The 12,982-nt window shown below is 36.1% G+C and overlaps 1 protein-coding gene across 1 annotated transcript; it reads left to right on the top strand.

The window, feature by feature from the left end:
* The first annotated feature begins 7,398 nt into the window (after positions 1 to 7,398).
* Positions 7,399 to 11,592, top strand: LOC129947289 (uncharacterized). The gene has a single exon (XM_056057798.1). It carries the CDS (start codon positions 7,399 to 7,401, stop codon positions 11,560 to 11,562), a length of 4,164 nt encoding a protein of 1,387 aa, XP_055913773.1. The 3' UTR covers positions 11,563 to 11,592.
* The last annotated feature ends 1,390 nt before the right edge of the window (positions 11,593 to 12,982 follow it).

The following is a 12,982-nucleotide window of genomic DNA, read 5'->3' as shown; positions in this document are numbered from 1 at the left end:
CATTAAACTTGGAAAGAATTAATTTTAGACTCAAATATCTTTTTAAAAATTTAAGATATTGGCTTCAAAATAATTTCATCGTATTGAAAATATTGTTTTCGATATAAAGTGAATTTTGTATATAAAAAAACACAACAATTTAATATTTTCATAAAAATTAAAATCTACAAAAAATAGTACCTGCACAAAATTGTTAAAAATTGATATTTGATTCTCGTTAATAAATGAAGGTATTAACTGTAAAATGAAAGAAATACAAATTTTTAAGAATTGCTACTAAAAATGGTAAAAATTGGTTTTCAATCAAAAAATAAGTTAGAAAAATAGATTTTGAAATCAAACTATTTCATCATATATGCAAAATATTTCATTTTTAATTAATTATTTTTTTTCGAAAAATTCAACTGACAACTTTGTTAAAAACACGAAAACCTACAAAAACTAGAAAAAACGAATAAGGAATGCTTTTCCGACTCAAGTTATAGTATTTGGAGAACATAGAAATATATTGACTGCAAATTATTTATCATTATTTGTTAAGGTTTTAAGCAGGACAAATCGACAGCCTCTTTTTTTAAATGTAATTCACATGTTTTAAAACTCGCCCAAAAAACGACTATAGCAACGATTGTTGTAAAAAAGTGCACAAGATATACAATGACTATATTATAATCACTGGTTTTGAATCATGGGCTTAGGCTCATAAGTCTCACACAAAGTAGTAGTCAATAGCATCAGTGTTTCAATGCTAACCAAATCAAATGGTTGAGAGTTGTAAGCCACTGGGCCCTAGTACTCAAAGGACTGTTGTGTCAACTAAAAACATAGGATTACCAAGGGAATAATTGCCTGTTTCTTTGCCATAACTAGACACGTGTCTGCAATACCACTTAAGAACAAAAATGCTTAATTTAGAAAAAGAATTTTCTTTGGTTAAAATCAATAAGATTCTTGAATCAAGCTTTACATCATAGAAATTCGATAAAGTTAAATCAACAAAATTTTCGAGAACTCGAAACATTGAATTGAGTTGTATTCAATAATATATACTTTTGATTTTACATCTTGTAACTTGTTCCCAAAATTCACATAAATTTCGAACAACAATTTTCTACACTAGAAGAAGCTAAAATCATGTTTTGAAGTGGTGAAACTCTTGGGGAGTGCGGTAAAAATGTAACCATTATTATTGTAAGTGCATAGTCAAAATCTTACCTCTTGTTTGATAATTATTTTAAGTTTTTTCGGTTTGCATAAGCGTTTTAAGCAAACAAAAGAATAGACTTGCTTTAAATACATAGAAATATACTTAAGTTAATTTAATTAAAAATTCGTCCGGAAAGTACAAATCCTACATACTAAAACTTTATGTCCCTTGAAATCACATTATTTTATCTCCTGCTTTTACATAAAGTGTTAACTGCAATAAATAGTTTAGTTGTGATCTTTATTCAATATTCGTTTATTTTCAAACATACATTATATAGTTCATAATTAGAGCATGGCATTAGCCGTCAGCTGAAAAAGAGAAAATATATTAACATCGAATTTAAATAGTTGTTGTTATAATATTGTAATCTTTCTGTACAATTTGAGAGCAGTATTTCCATGCCGTTTTAACGAAGCTGACTAAAGTCGACCAGCTAGTGTCGCCGTTTAATATATTTTTTAGTTCATCCATAGTTAGACTGATTTTCAGTGGGCACATCTAATGGCATTTAAAGCAGGGCAAGTTCCAATAAAATGAATTACGTCCTCTGCTGCGTGTCGATTACACAGTGTACATTCAGTGGATCGGTCGCTGCGATGTGGCATATAGTTCAGGTGCAAAAACTCTCTCTTGATTTAAAGATTGTTGAAATATTATCTATACTGTTGTTGTCGTGAAAATAATTGCTTAATAGGTTGTGATCAAGCACTCGATATAGGTTCCTGGATTCACTTTGTCTTGCTCGTTCATGGAAATGTTCAAATTTTGTTTTCTTAATAGTGTTCCACAGGACATCCAAGGTTTCTTCCCATCTTTCGGGGGTATCGCTGTCCAGATTTAGGTTATGTTCCAAGCATAATCTTGACCACTCGCCCAAGAACTGGGACTTGCGTTGCACGATATAGGAGGCCACTTATTTATGAAGTCTTTGCGGAGAGTATTCCATGATTTTTCTTATGTAGCTGAAGTGAAGTTTCAGAGTGTACACGAAGAGAGGAGGGAGTCCAGTCTCTAAATGGAGCATGTACGTTAGAGTATTTTTTGGGAGACGGAAAATTTTCTTTAAGAAGTATCTTAAGAGTTTTTCAACGTTATCGTATTGGACAACTCCCCAGACCTGCGCCGCATAACACATTATTGATCTTAATACCGTCTCAAAAAGTTTGTATTTCACACTTGTTGCGACGTTCTTTTTACCAAGGAGCCCTTTCCAGTTGCAGTTAATGGCCATTTTAGCATCATGTAACTTGGCTCTGAAGTGTTTCTCAAGAAGAGAGTTTGGGAGTCAAGATTACTCCTAGATACTTGTACGCTTTGACTTTTTCAAGTTCCTCACCTTCCCAGGTCCATTTCTCATCCCTAGCGTATCTTCCGGTGGTGCTTCTAAAAACCATAATTTTGGATTTGTCGGTGTTAACCTTTAGATTCCATTTACAGCAGTATTCCTGTAATTTGTTGGCCATGAGTTGCATCATATTTGCTGTTTCTGCCAGTAGGACGATGTCATCTCCATACATTAGACATTTAATGTTTATTCCATTGAAATCAACTCCTCCTGAGAGAGAGGTAGTAATGTCATCAAGAAATATCGAAAAAAGCAAAGGACTCAGTAAACACCCTTGTTTGATGCCCAATTTTGTATCAAACCAGGAAGACAATTGTTTCCCATCCCAAACTGCCGCTTGGTTTTGCTCGTACATACTTTGCAACACTTTAAGGATCTTCGTTGAAACTCCTACATTGTTTAGTTTAAGGAATAAAGAATTTCTGTCTATGGAATCAAAGGCAGCCTAAAAATCCACGAAAAAAGCATATAGCTTCGTTTCGTTATCAAGGTATGTCTTAGCTATGCCTGTTAACGTGAAGATGTTATCCACAGTGGAGTATTCCTTACGAAACTGCAATAAATATACTTAGCAGTAACCATAACTTTAACATATCTTTTGAAAATAAAGATATGCGCAGTTTTTCTGGGGTTTTAAATCAAAGTCTGTAAAAAAAGGTGTATGAAGTGGCTATTGGTGGGTACCTACTTGAAAATGTTAAATTCTCCATTATCACCTTAAATCTACAACCCCATTTCATTTACTCGGTTATAGTAATGGATATCTCCCGATCCCCCAAAAAAACAAATACAACCGAACTGTTTGCTATTAAAAATTCAATAAAATCAAAAGCGATAAGAGCGATAAGGGCGAAATCGTAAAACTAAATGTTTTTAATAATATGCACATTTCAAATCATACACCCATGTGCCATGACAGCAGCGAGGGAGAACTATACAACCATAGATCTTATCACAAATTGCTATAACAGTAATTTAGATATATGTTCATATATGTAGGTATAGATATATAGAGTGGGTATAGGTAAAACGGTATACTGGGCATATAAACTCCCCCTCATCTACATACATATGTATGCATAATTGTATATCTGTCAAGGGTTTTCAAGCATTGTCATCAGGAACACGTATCTCGATTGTCAATTTCGTATCCCTAGATTCGACCGAATTGAAAAATGTCAAAAACACGAAGACACAAACTCCTCGAAAAGTGCAAGCATGCACTTAATCACAGCTACATACATTCACCTTATCAATAAAATTCCGATTTTATTTCGATTTTTCAAAAAACAAAAAATTAGGAAAAAAAAAACGGAAGAAAAATCAGTGAATAAGAACAAAAATCATTCTGTGAAAGAAAAACTCACCCCTAAATTATGATATAGTATATTTTCTTTTTGGTGAGATTAGTTGATTTTTGAATGGAAAAATGTGCAAGGGGCGGAGCATAGTTTTCCACTTTTTGAGGAAAAACTTATCAGTTGTGAGGTTTTGGGGTGTTTTATCGGTTTTTTGAAATTTTATTATATTTTTTTTTTGTTTGGTTTATTGTTGTTGTTATTGGTTTGCCTCAATATATTATGTAGGTAGAGGGTTCCCTCTCTTTGGCGAGACGAAGGAGACTTAAATCAGCGGAGGGTATTCGATTGCGCAGTTGGAACTTTTCAAATCAGTATTTATTTACACTTTTTACAAAAAGGACATCCGAGGTGTTTTTTTTTTTGGTTTTTGTTTTTGTCTTCTGTTGCTATTTAATATTGATTTCGCGAAATTTTTAAATTTGTATAAATGTATAATTTTACTTTGGATTATATGATATAAAAGGAGTGCGAAAACTGTTTATATTTATGGTGTTACAAGTTGGCAAATGGCCATCAAAACAAATGTGTCAAGTCACAGTATGATGACAGTTTGCACTTAAAGTGAAAAAGTGTAGGTGCGGCGCGTAGAGTGAGAAGCCATAGGAACCTACTCTTCGAAATAATAAAAATAAATTGAAACCTCATAGAAAAGTGTGGTTGACAGCAGCGGCAGGACGCGGCAGCAGTGGCAACAAGGACGAAAATTGTCGGCAAATACAAGCAATTTTACATGAGTACGTACTACTGGCCGATATTTATATCTATAACTGTATCTACCTATACATTTTGTATATGTAACATACATAAAAATAAATTTAAGATGTATGTGTTGGAAATTTATATTCTCATCCTTCGTGCCAGAGATTTGTGTAAGCACAGAGAGAAATATACAGTGCCACCCACTTGCCTATACCACCCACCTTCCCTTATTAGTAGTATCCTGGTTCATTTGATGCCGGCTCGGTTTGGCTGCCCAAGGTCCTCGCACTACACACCACAACATAAACTCTATCCCACGAGGCAGGAGATCGTCCTTGTTTTGGATGGCCGACAATGGGTCGGTCGTTTGGCTTAAGAGAGGTGGCTTGTGGTGCGACGACCGAAGACTGAAGACTACGAGGACGACGACGACGACGACGTGCGGGTGGCAAGCAACGGCAATGGTGTGGTGGCAGTGTAAAACTATCTTCCATATGGAAACTTAATTTATGTTTCCAACATATCGCATAGAATTTGTTTCATTTTCTAGTGAAACGAAAGGAATTTATTCCTTTTACTTCCCTCTACTTCCTCGGTCAGTCAAATGTGGAAAATAAAATGAAAATGAAAATGAAAAAAAAAAACATCTTAAGGGAAAAGAAAGAAGAGATTTTTTTTTCTTCTACTTTTGCTCTCGGTTGAATCCCATTAAATTGGATGACTCTCTATACATGTATATAGTAAATTTTGTTTGTAGGAGTGTAAGGATCCAAAATGTATATTTGTATGTTATGCGATGCGAAAGGAAGGATATTGGTAAAAAGTTTTCTATTTTCCAACTTCTCAAATATAGGAAGCCTTAGATTTGAAATAAAAAAAAAATAAAGGATGCTTAAAGCCTGACAAACCAACATACACACATTCATTTCTACCATACATGAACATACATACATTAAAACTTTGAGTAGATTTCCTTTTCTCCTACACGTTATATAGATATATCACTATCCATGAAAAATTCTGCAAAGGAAGGGAGCAAGTGATGGTGTGATATTATGGGTGATAATTATAGAGAGACAACCTATCTCTGTGTTCAGAGGAAGAAAAAAAAGGGTCAGTTTTTAATTAAAGGCTGGTCTTTCAAAAAAAAAAAGAAGAGCTTTCCGGCATTTCCTGGGGACTAATGGCGTATATGGTCTATCTCTAAAAATGTATATGTATTTGTGTTGTATGTTTTATGTATGTGATGGGAATATTTATTAAATTCTTATAACTTATTTTTTTTTTCCTTGACTTTATGTCGAAGAGAATTTGGTACTTTTACATTTTTAATATGTGAAAATATTTATTAAGCTTTGAGTCTTTTGATTTAGGATTTAGGGATTAAAATTAATGGAAGTTCTTTTAATGAATAAAACATTAATTAAAGTTCTAACGCTTTTAGGTTAATGTAAACTTTAAAACCCGACAAAGCGTAAATTATTCTTTCGCTCAGAGGTTTCCTTTACTCAGTTCTTAGGCTGAATTGTTAACTGATTTATAAATATATCTTGACGTTATTTACCTGACGTGAAAACATGGCGTTATTCTGAATTATACACAACATTATTACCCACTTATCATTTAATAGAAGAATTTCTCCATTTTACTGTATTAATATATTCCAGAAGAGCGGATTGAACACACCTTTTTTCTGCTGGATATCTTCCCAACTTCAAGGTTCGAGTTTGTCTTGCTGCATATTTTTCATACCATCATTCTATACTATAGAAGGCTATAGAATCTTTAGGCTGACAAAAAAGGTTGATTGAAGACGTTGCGTTATCCTGCAACCAAAATATACGATAAATGCAGAATTTCTAACTAGCGTTCCCATTTCTTCCATTATTTAGTTCGTTTAACAGTGTTTTAATTGCTTGTAATTCAGGAGGAGAAAGCGGAAGGAATAGGTTGTAGTAGCCATACTTCCGATTATTGTTCTTGAATTATGTTCGCGTGTTTGGAATTTGGCACTAAAAAGATAGTCATTCGTGTCAAAATCAGTATTGGTTGCTTTGAAGGTGCAAACACATCTTCCTTTGTTTTTGGTTGCATGTTTGCCCATATGTGGAGGGGTTAACTTGTTGTACTGTCAGTCTATTATTCTTTGGGCCATGAGTTCAATAGGTTGCTTTCATTACAATGGACCTTAAAATTCGTGTTGGCAACAGCTCCCAATATAACTCCGACAATGAGATTCTTAAAATGTTCCAGTCTCTTACTTGGTTGATTTTTAAATGTCATAGTTTTCTCATTAATGAAGAATGTTTTTTCTTTTCTAAGATATTTGTCTGTCAATTGAAAACTTGTGAACTTTTCTTGTTTGATGTTGTCGAACCGTTTTAAAAGTTGTCTTTCTAATGCCTTTTTTTATTTCTATTACACTCATTCAAATTCAACATTTATATAATTGTTTCTTTAAAAATCCATCATCTTCAATACACCCCAATCCATAAAAAAGAACACATCTCCCAGTTGTAACTTTAATTTGACAATCACGAACAAATTAATAAAAAACGAAGACACAGTGGCTTCAAGTAGATTATTAAACATGAACAATTAATCAAAAAATCAAATTTTAACTTATTCCTCAATTTATCAAACAATCAAATCAAATTATGATTGATTTATCGACCCCTATTTTCATTTTCTTCAACTACTCGTATATCTATGTTCTTCTTCGCAACTTATCTTATCTTTTTTCTCATTTATTTGTTTCTTCTTTTTTTATAGTAATAACAAAGATGGCTGCATCGATATATGCAACCCCACCACCCGATTTGAGTAGCGAGGACACAGCACTTAGTGATGCATCAAATTCTTCCCACTTGAGTAACACAAGTTCTCAACATAGTAGTTCGAAAAATTCGACATCACGTGAAGGAGCATTAGGAGCGAATGGAGAACGACGAGCATCATCAGGTGGCGGTGCTGGAGTAGGAGGAAGTAGTAATAAAAAACATCATCATCATCATCATCATAAGCGAAGTATTGCTGATGTTTTAATGGGTCATAATCAAGCATTGATGGCACAAGCTCTCACATCATCGAGTTCAGCATTATTAGATGCCCTACAATTTGATCAATCGAAAAAGAGACGAAAACAAACAACACCTATACGATTGGCGGCGTTAAATTTGAGTGCCAAAATAGGAGCTGACCAACAGAATATGGATATTTCGGAACAGCAACAGCCATTGGATGGCGCCCAACACGAGCACAACAATGGAAATATCAAAGAGGAATTAAATCAAGAAGATGAAATGATACAAAATGAAGATTACGAAGATAAGTTGACGAAAATATTTCTTCCAAAATTGGTTGGACAATTGAATCCCTTCGAGCTATTACAAAGAAACATATCACCACTGGAAAATTTCCAGGAAACTACAAAACAAAAATCTCCCGAAAGGGAAGAGAAAAATCAGGAACAACAACAGCAGCAGCAACAACAACAAATACAACAAGAACTAGAAAAACAGCAAAAACAACAGCAACAACAACAAGAACAAGAACATCAAGACGCAATGGCAAACTACTCTCAGATATTCTGCAAGGAATGTGGTGAAAATTTCGACTCTGATTTGAGGTTAAGATTTCACATCATGCAAGAACATTCACCCAACCAACAACAAGACCAAAACAAGAGGAATTTATCAGACGAGCAACAAGCTTATGAAATGTTGTCATCAGTTAAGGTGAAGCTTGAGAGAAATGACGAAGACGAGATGACATCACCCAACATGCAAGACAGTCGAAATGCACAGAAGCCCGATCAATGGATGTCAGCAATGCCTGCTTTGGGATTTCCGTTTCCTCCAGAAGCAGCAGCTGCTGCTTTTTCCAGTGGATATCTTTCACAACTTCCACTGCTGGGGGTTCCGTCGGGCTTTCCGTCCGTGGATGGTCTGACTCGGCCGCCATTGAGAATATTCAATCCCGAGGCTTATTGCGATCTATGCAACAAGGAGTTCTGCAATAAGTACTTCCTGAAGACACACAAGGCCAATAAACATGGAATATATGACCCCACTTGCACTTCCACAGATTCTGGGATGACAAATGCTCCATCCATGGGAGCCATGAGTCAAGTGTTCCATCTTCAATTGCAACAACAGCAGCAACAGCAAATGGAACAAGCGGCACAGTTTCAAGCTGCGCAACAGCAGCAACAGCAACAACAACAGCAACAACAACAACAACAGCAACAACAACAACAGCAACAACAATTGCAACCACAACAGTTGCAGCCACAACAGATAGTTCCACCAGCTCCCATGATTCCGTGCGATGTTTGCTCGAAAAAATTCACCAACATTTTTGCCATGAAGCGACATCGCACCAAAGCTCATGAAGTTCCACCACCAACTTCGGTTAATCCCTCAAATATAACCACCACCACAACCGTCTCCACTGCCAGTTCAAGTCCACAAGAAATGAAATACGATATCGAGACTACTCCCACGGCACAAGGGAATTCCAATGAAAAGATAAACATACCGGAGAAGGAGACTTCAGCGACCACCCCCTTATCGGGTAATCTCCATTTGCCAGAGGGCTTTAGAGAGGACTTTTCAGTTGAACAAGAAGATGTTTCCTTTACTCCACAGCCTCGTAAGCTTTCACCCTCATCACAGCAGCAAGCACGGGAGTCGAATTTCTCCTACGACAAGCTTAAGCGATTAGGAGTACTAAATCCGGAGGCATTTTGCGATCTCTGCTGCAAGGAGTATTGCAATAAGTATTTCCTAAGGACACACAAATGGAAGCGGCATGGCATCTTCGTGCCACCAGACGATTCCAAGGATGATATAAAAATGCAGTGGCCGTTCTTTGCCATGCAAACAACGCCACTGAACCTGATGATGGCCAATGAAAAGTTCATGGAGCGAAAGGTTCTCTCTTCCTTGGAGGGTGAGAAGGATTCAGCAAAACGGCAGAAGTTCGACACTGATATGAAGCCGCAGAATGGGGAAACCGAGAACGAAAATGGTCAATCGCCACCAAACGAACCAACGGAACAAGCGACACAACAGCAAACTGACTCAGAAGCTGTGGGCCTGAACCTGCAGAAGCTGCAATCCATGATTATGCAGCTGAACGACCTAAACTGCAAGCGACCAGTTCCGTGCAATTTCTGTGGGAAGGAAATGGAGAACCAATACGTTCTGCATGCCCACATAGCAACAGAACACTCTATGATGGACAACAACAATGGCAGCAACCCTCCTCCATTTATGGGAATAAAGCTATCGCCTTCCTCGTCTCCATCATCAGCTATGGCTGGAATGTCTAGCGAAGTCTGCAAGCAGTGTGATAAGGAATTCTCAAATCTTTTCGAATTAAAACAACATATCGCCGAGGCTCACCATTTTACCGGGAGTCTCAGCAATAACAGCCCGCTGCGGGATGGCTTTGTCACCCCCGAGCGACCGATAAACGCGAGCTCCAGTGGTCCAACGACTCCGGTAGTTGGCGCTGGCCAAATCGATAGAACCCGAGCCCCATACACCATCACACCAACTAGCAGTTATTGTGAGATCTGCAACAAGGAACTCTGTAACAAGTACTTCATGAAGACGCACATGCAACGCATGCACGGTATTGAGATTGAAAATGGCGCCCAAATTGGGGGAGTAGTTTGCAACATTTGCAACAAAGAACTCTGCAGCAAGTACTTTTTGCGAGTCCACAAGCACAACACACATGGCATCGTCGACGAAGGCTCTCCTCTACCCCAGTCACGGCAAAGCAATGGCATGGAGCTCCCGCAAGAACAACCTGACATGGTCAACAATTCCTTCCTCGGTGAATCCAAGGCCGATCTGGCAGGAGTGGACTTCAACACCAGGTATTTCACCCACTACACCGAGGTGTGTCCACTTTGCAGTCGTCGTTTCCGCAGTGCAAAATGGCTCCGTGCTCATTTGATGAGTGATCATGGGCCGTCTGGAGTGGAGAAACTTCGTGAAATGGAATTGCAGCTTGGAGCTGCATTCAGTAAACCCACAAGTCCAACTCTGAAAATTCCAAACGGCAACAGTCTCCCCCAGCAAAACCCCCTCAACAATATCAATCCAAATCTCCTTGTGAAGAATCCCTTCCCAGCACTCTTTGGTGCAGAGAATCCGCTGCAATCGCCCCGATTCAAGGAATATCAATGTTCGCTTTGCTCATTTTCCACGCCATACTATGCGTTCTTATTCATTCACGAGCGATCACACTCCATTTTAAGTGGAACATCGTCGGCTCCATCCGTACCACCCTCATCGCCACCCAATGCTCCCATCAAGTCCGAAACAGCGGTCTCAATAGCCAAGGAGAATTCCATCGCCGCTGATGCAGATGCGAATAACCAAACGACAAGTCCAACCACAAAACCTGCTGTGTCCTCGTCGTCCTCATCGTCATCATCGACGTCTTCGGGGGGAACTCCGACAACAACGCCAGCCTCAACACCGGTACCGCAAACACCCCAAGAAACAGCCAAACGAGACTCAACGGTGATGGCTGTAACTGTGGCGGTAAGCCCGAAAACCAATCAGGCTACTTCTCTGCCCGCAATAGTAACATCATTGGCAACATCGACTACAGCAACAACAACAGCAACTTCATCATCCACATCATCACACTCCCCAACACCAGCTTCATATAATTTCGATGTTAATGTCCTTCAAGAAGTTGCAAATAGATCCAGCAGACCGGTAGCTTACGCCATACCACAGGATCCAAACGGATCCTTTGTTGCAGGCAGCGAATTGATGCAGTCTTTTTATGTTCAAGAGAACCCAACACCAGAGGGTAACAACGATGGATCGAACAGGTTTGTCCCAGCTCTTATTTATTTACCAGTTAGGGAACGTATTTCAGGTCCAATAACTGTGTCATTTACTTTGACACCAGCATAAATTTCTATAGTTTTTATTTTTATGTTCAACAGTTTGTAGAAACGTCATAAAACGTTGCCAGATATGTTTTTTTTAACATTTGATTTAAAAATCTACGAAACATAAAATCAAAAGAAAACAACATTTTACTAACATTTAAAATTTAAAAAAAAATTACTTTTTTCACATGAAATAAAACCTAAAGACTGAGTGCGAAATTTCTATAACTTAAAAACATTTACCAGTCATAAAAATAAAAAAAAAAATTAAATCAATAGAAAAAAAAACACATCTGGCAGCAACAAAATGTTTACTATTCATTTAAATTTTAGTTATTTTTATTTTTAAATTTAGTGATTAATGAAAAAAGTTCCTAAAAACATATATATATTTATATATATAAAAAAATAGAGTTTATATATATAAAAGAAAATAATTAAAAATATAATATTAATTTTTCAAAAAAAAAATAATGAAAAGAAACGAAATATAAATTGCAAATAGTTAAATCAAATGCTTGGAGTATATAGGAATTATATTATATAATTTAGATTTCTAACTACATACATTTCTATTTCTATTTGACGTATCATTTTAAAAATTTTAACTAAGAGAAGAAATTTTTGAAAGAAGTTATTATTTTGATTAAAAATATACATAGATTTAAACTACTTGCTCAAATTTGTATTATTTATTTTATATTCTTATTCAAAAATGCATACGTTTTTGACTTTTAACTGGAATGTCTGAGGTTTTGAAACGCAAATGTTTTTTTTTTAATTTTCTACAACTGACACGCTTTAAAAAAATTTTAAAAATTTGACAGTGCAGAGATAAAGTTTTTATTTTTTAAAGTTAGTTTGTGGTATTTTGGAGAAAATTAGAACAAGTTGACAGTTGTTTGACATTTTCGAAGTATTACTGTCACACATTATCAATTTCTTTAAGTTAATTTGAGATATTTTGGAGCAAATAAAACAATTTGACAGTTGTTTGACACTTCAAAGTACTTCTTTCACACATTATCAATTTTTTTAATTTAGTTTGTGATATTTTGGAGAAAAATAAAACAAGTTGATAGTTGTTTGACATTTTCGAAGTATTACTGTCACAGTAGGCATTATACATTTTTGAAAGTTAGTTTGCGATATTTTGGAGAAAATTAAAACAAGTTGACAGTTGTTTGACACTTCGAAGTATTACTGTCAAACATTATCATTTTTTTTAAGTTAGTTTGTGATATTTTGAAGAAAAATAAATCAAGTTGACAGTTGATCGACATTTTCAAAGTATTAATATCCACTAGGAATTGAAGGTATTTCATTCAAATTACCAGTATTTGGTTTGGAGGAAAAACATATTTTTAAAACATGTCTTTAAAATATAAAACTGCGTGTTTGCTTTATTTTATTTTGTTTTAACAGCGTTCATAAAGTTAGTG

This window comes from Eupeodes corollae, chromosome 2 (assembly GCF_945859685.1).
Source record: "Eupeodes corollae chromosome 2, idEupCoro1.1, whole genome shotgun sequence".
Taxonomy (NCBI): Eukaryota; Metazoa; Arthropoda; class Insecta; order Diptera; family Syrphidae; genus Eupeodes; species Eupeodes corollae.
Note: the sequence above shows the minus strand (reverse complement) of the source record. Positions and strands in the feature narration are given on the sequence as shown.

Excerpts from the sequence above, each read along its gene's own strand:
- LOC129947289 (XM_056057798.1), top strand. The coding sequence starts at position 7,399 with ATGGCTGCATCGATATATGCAACCCCACCACCCGATTTGAGTAGCGAG.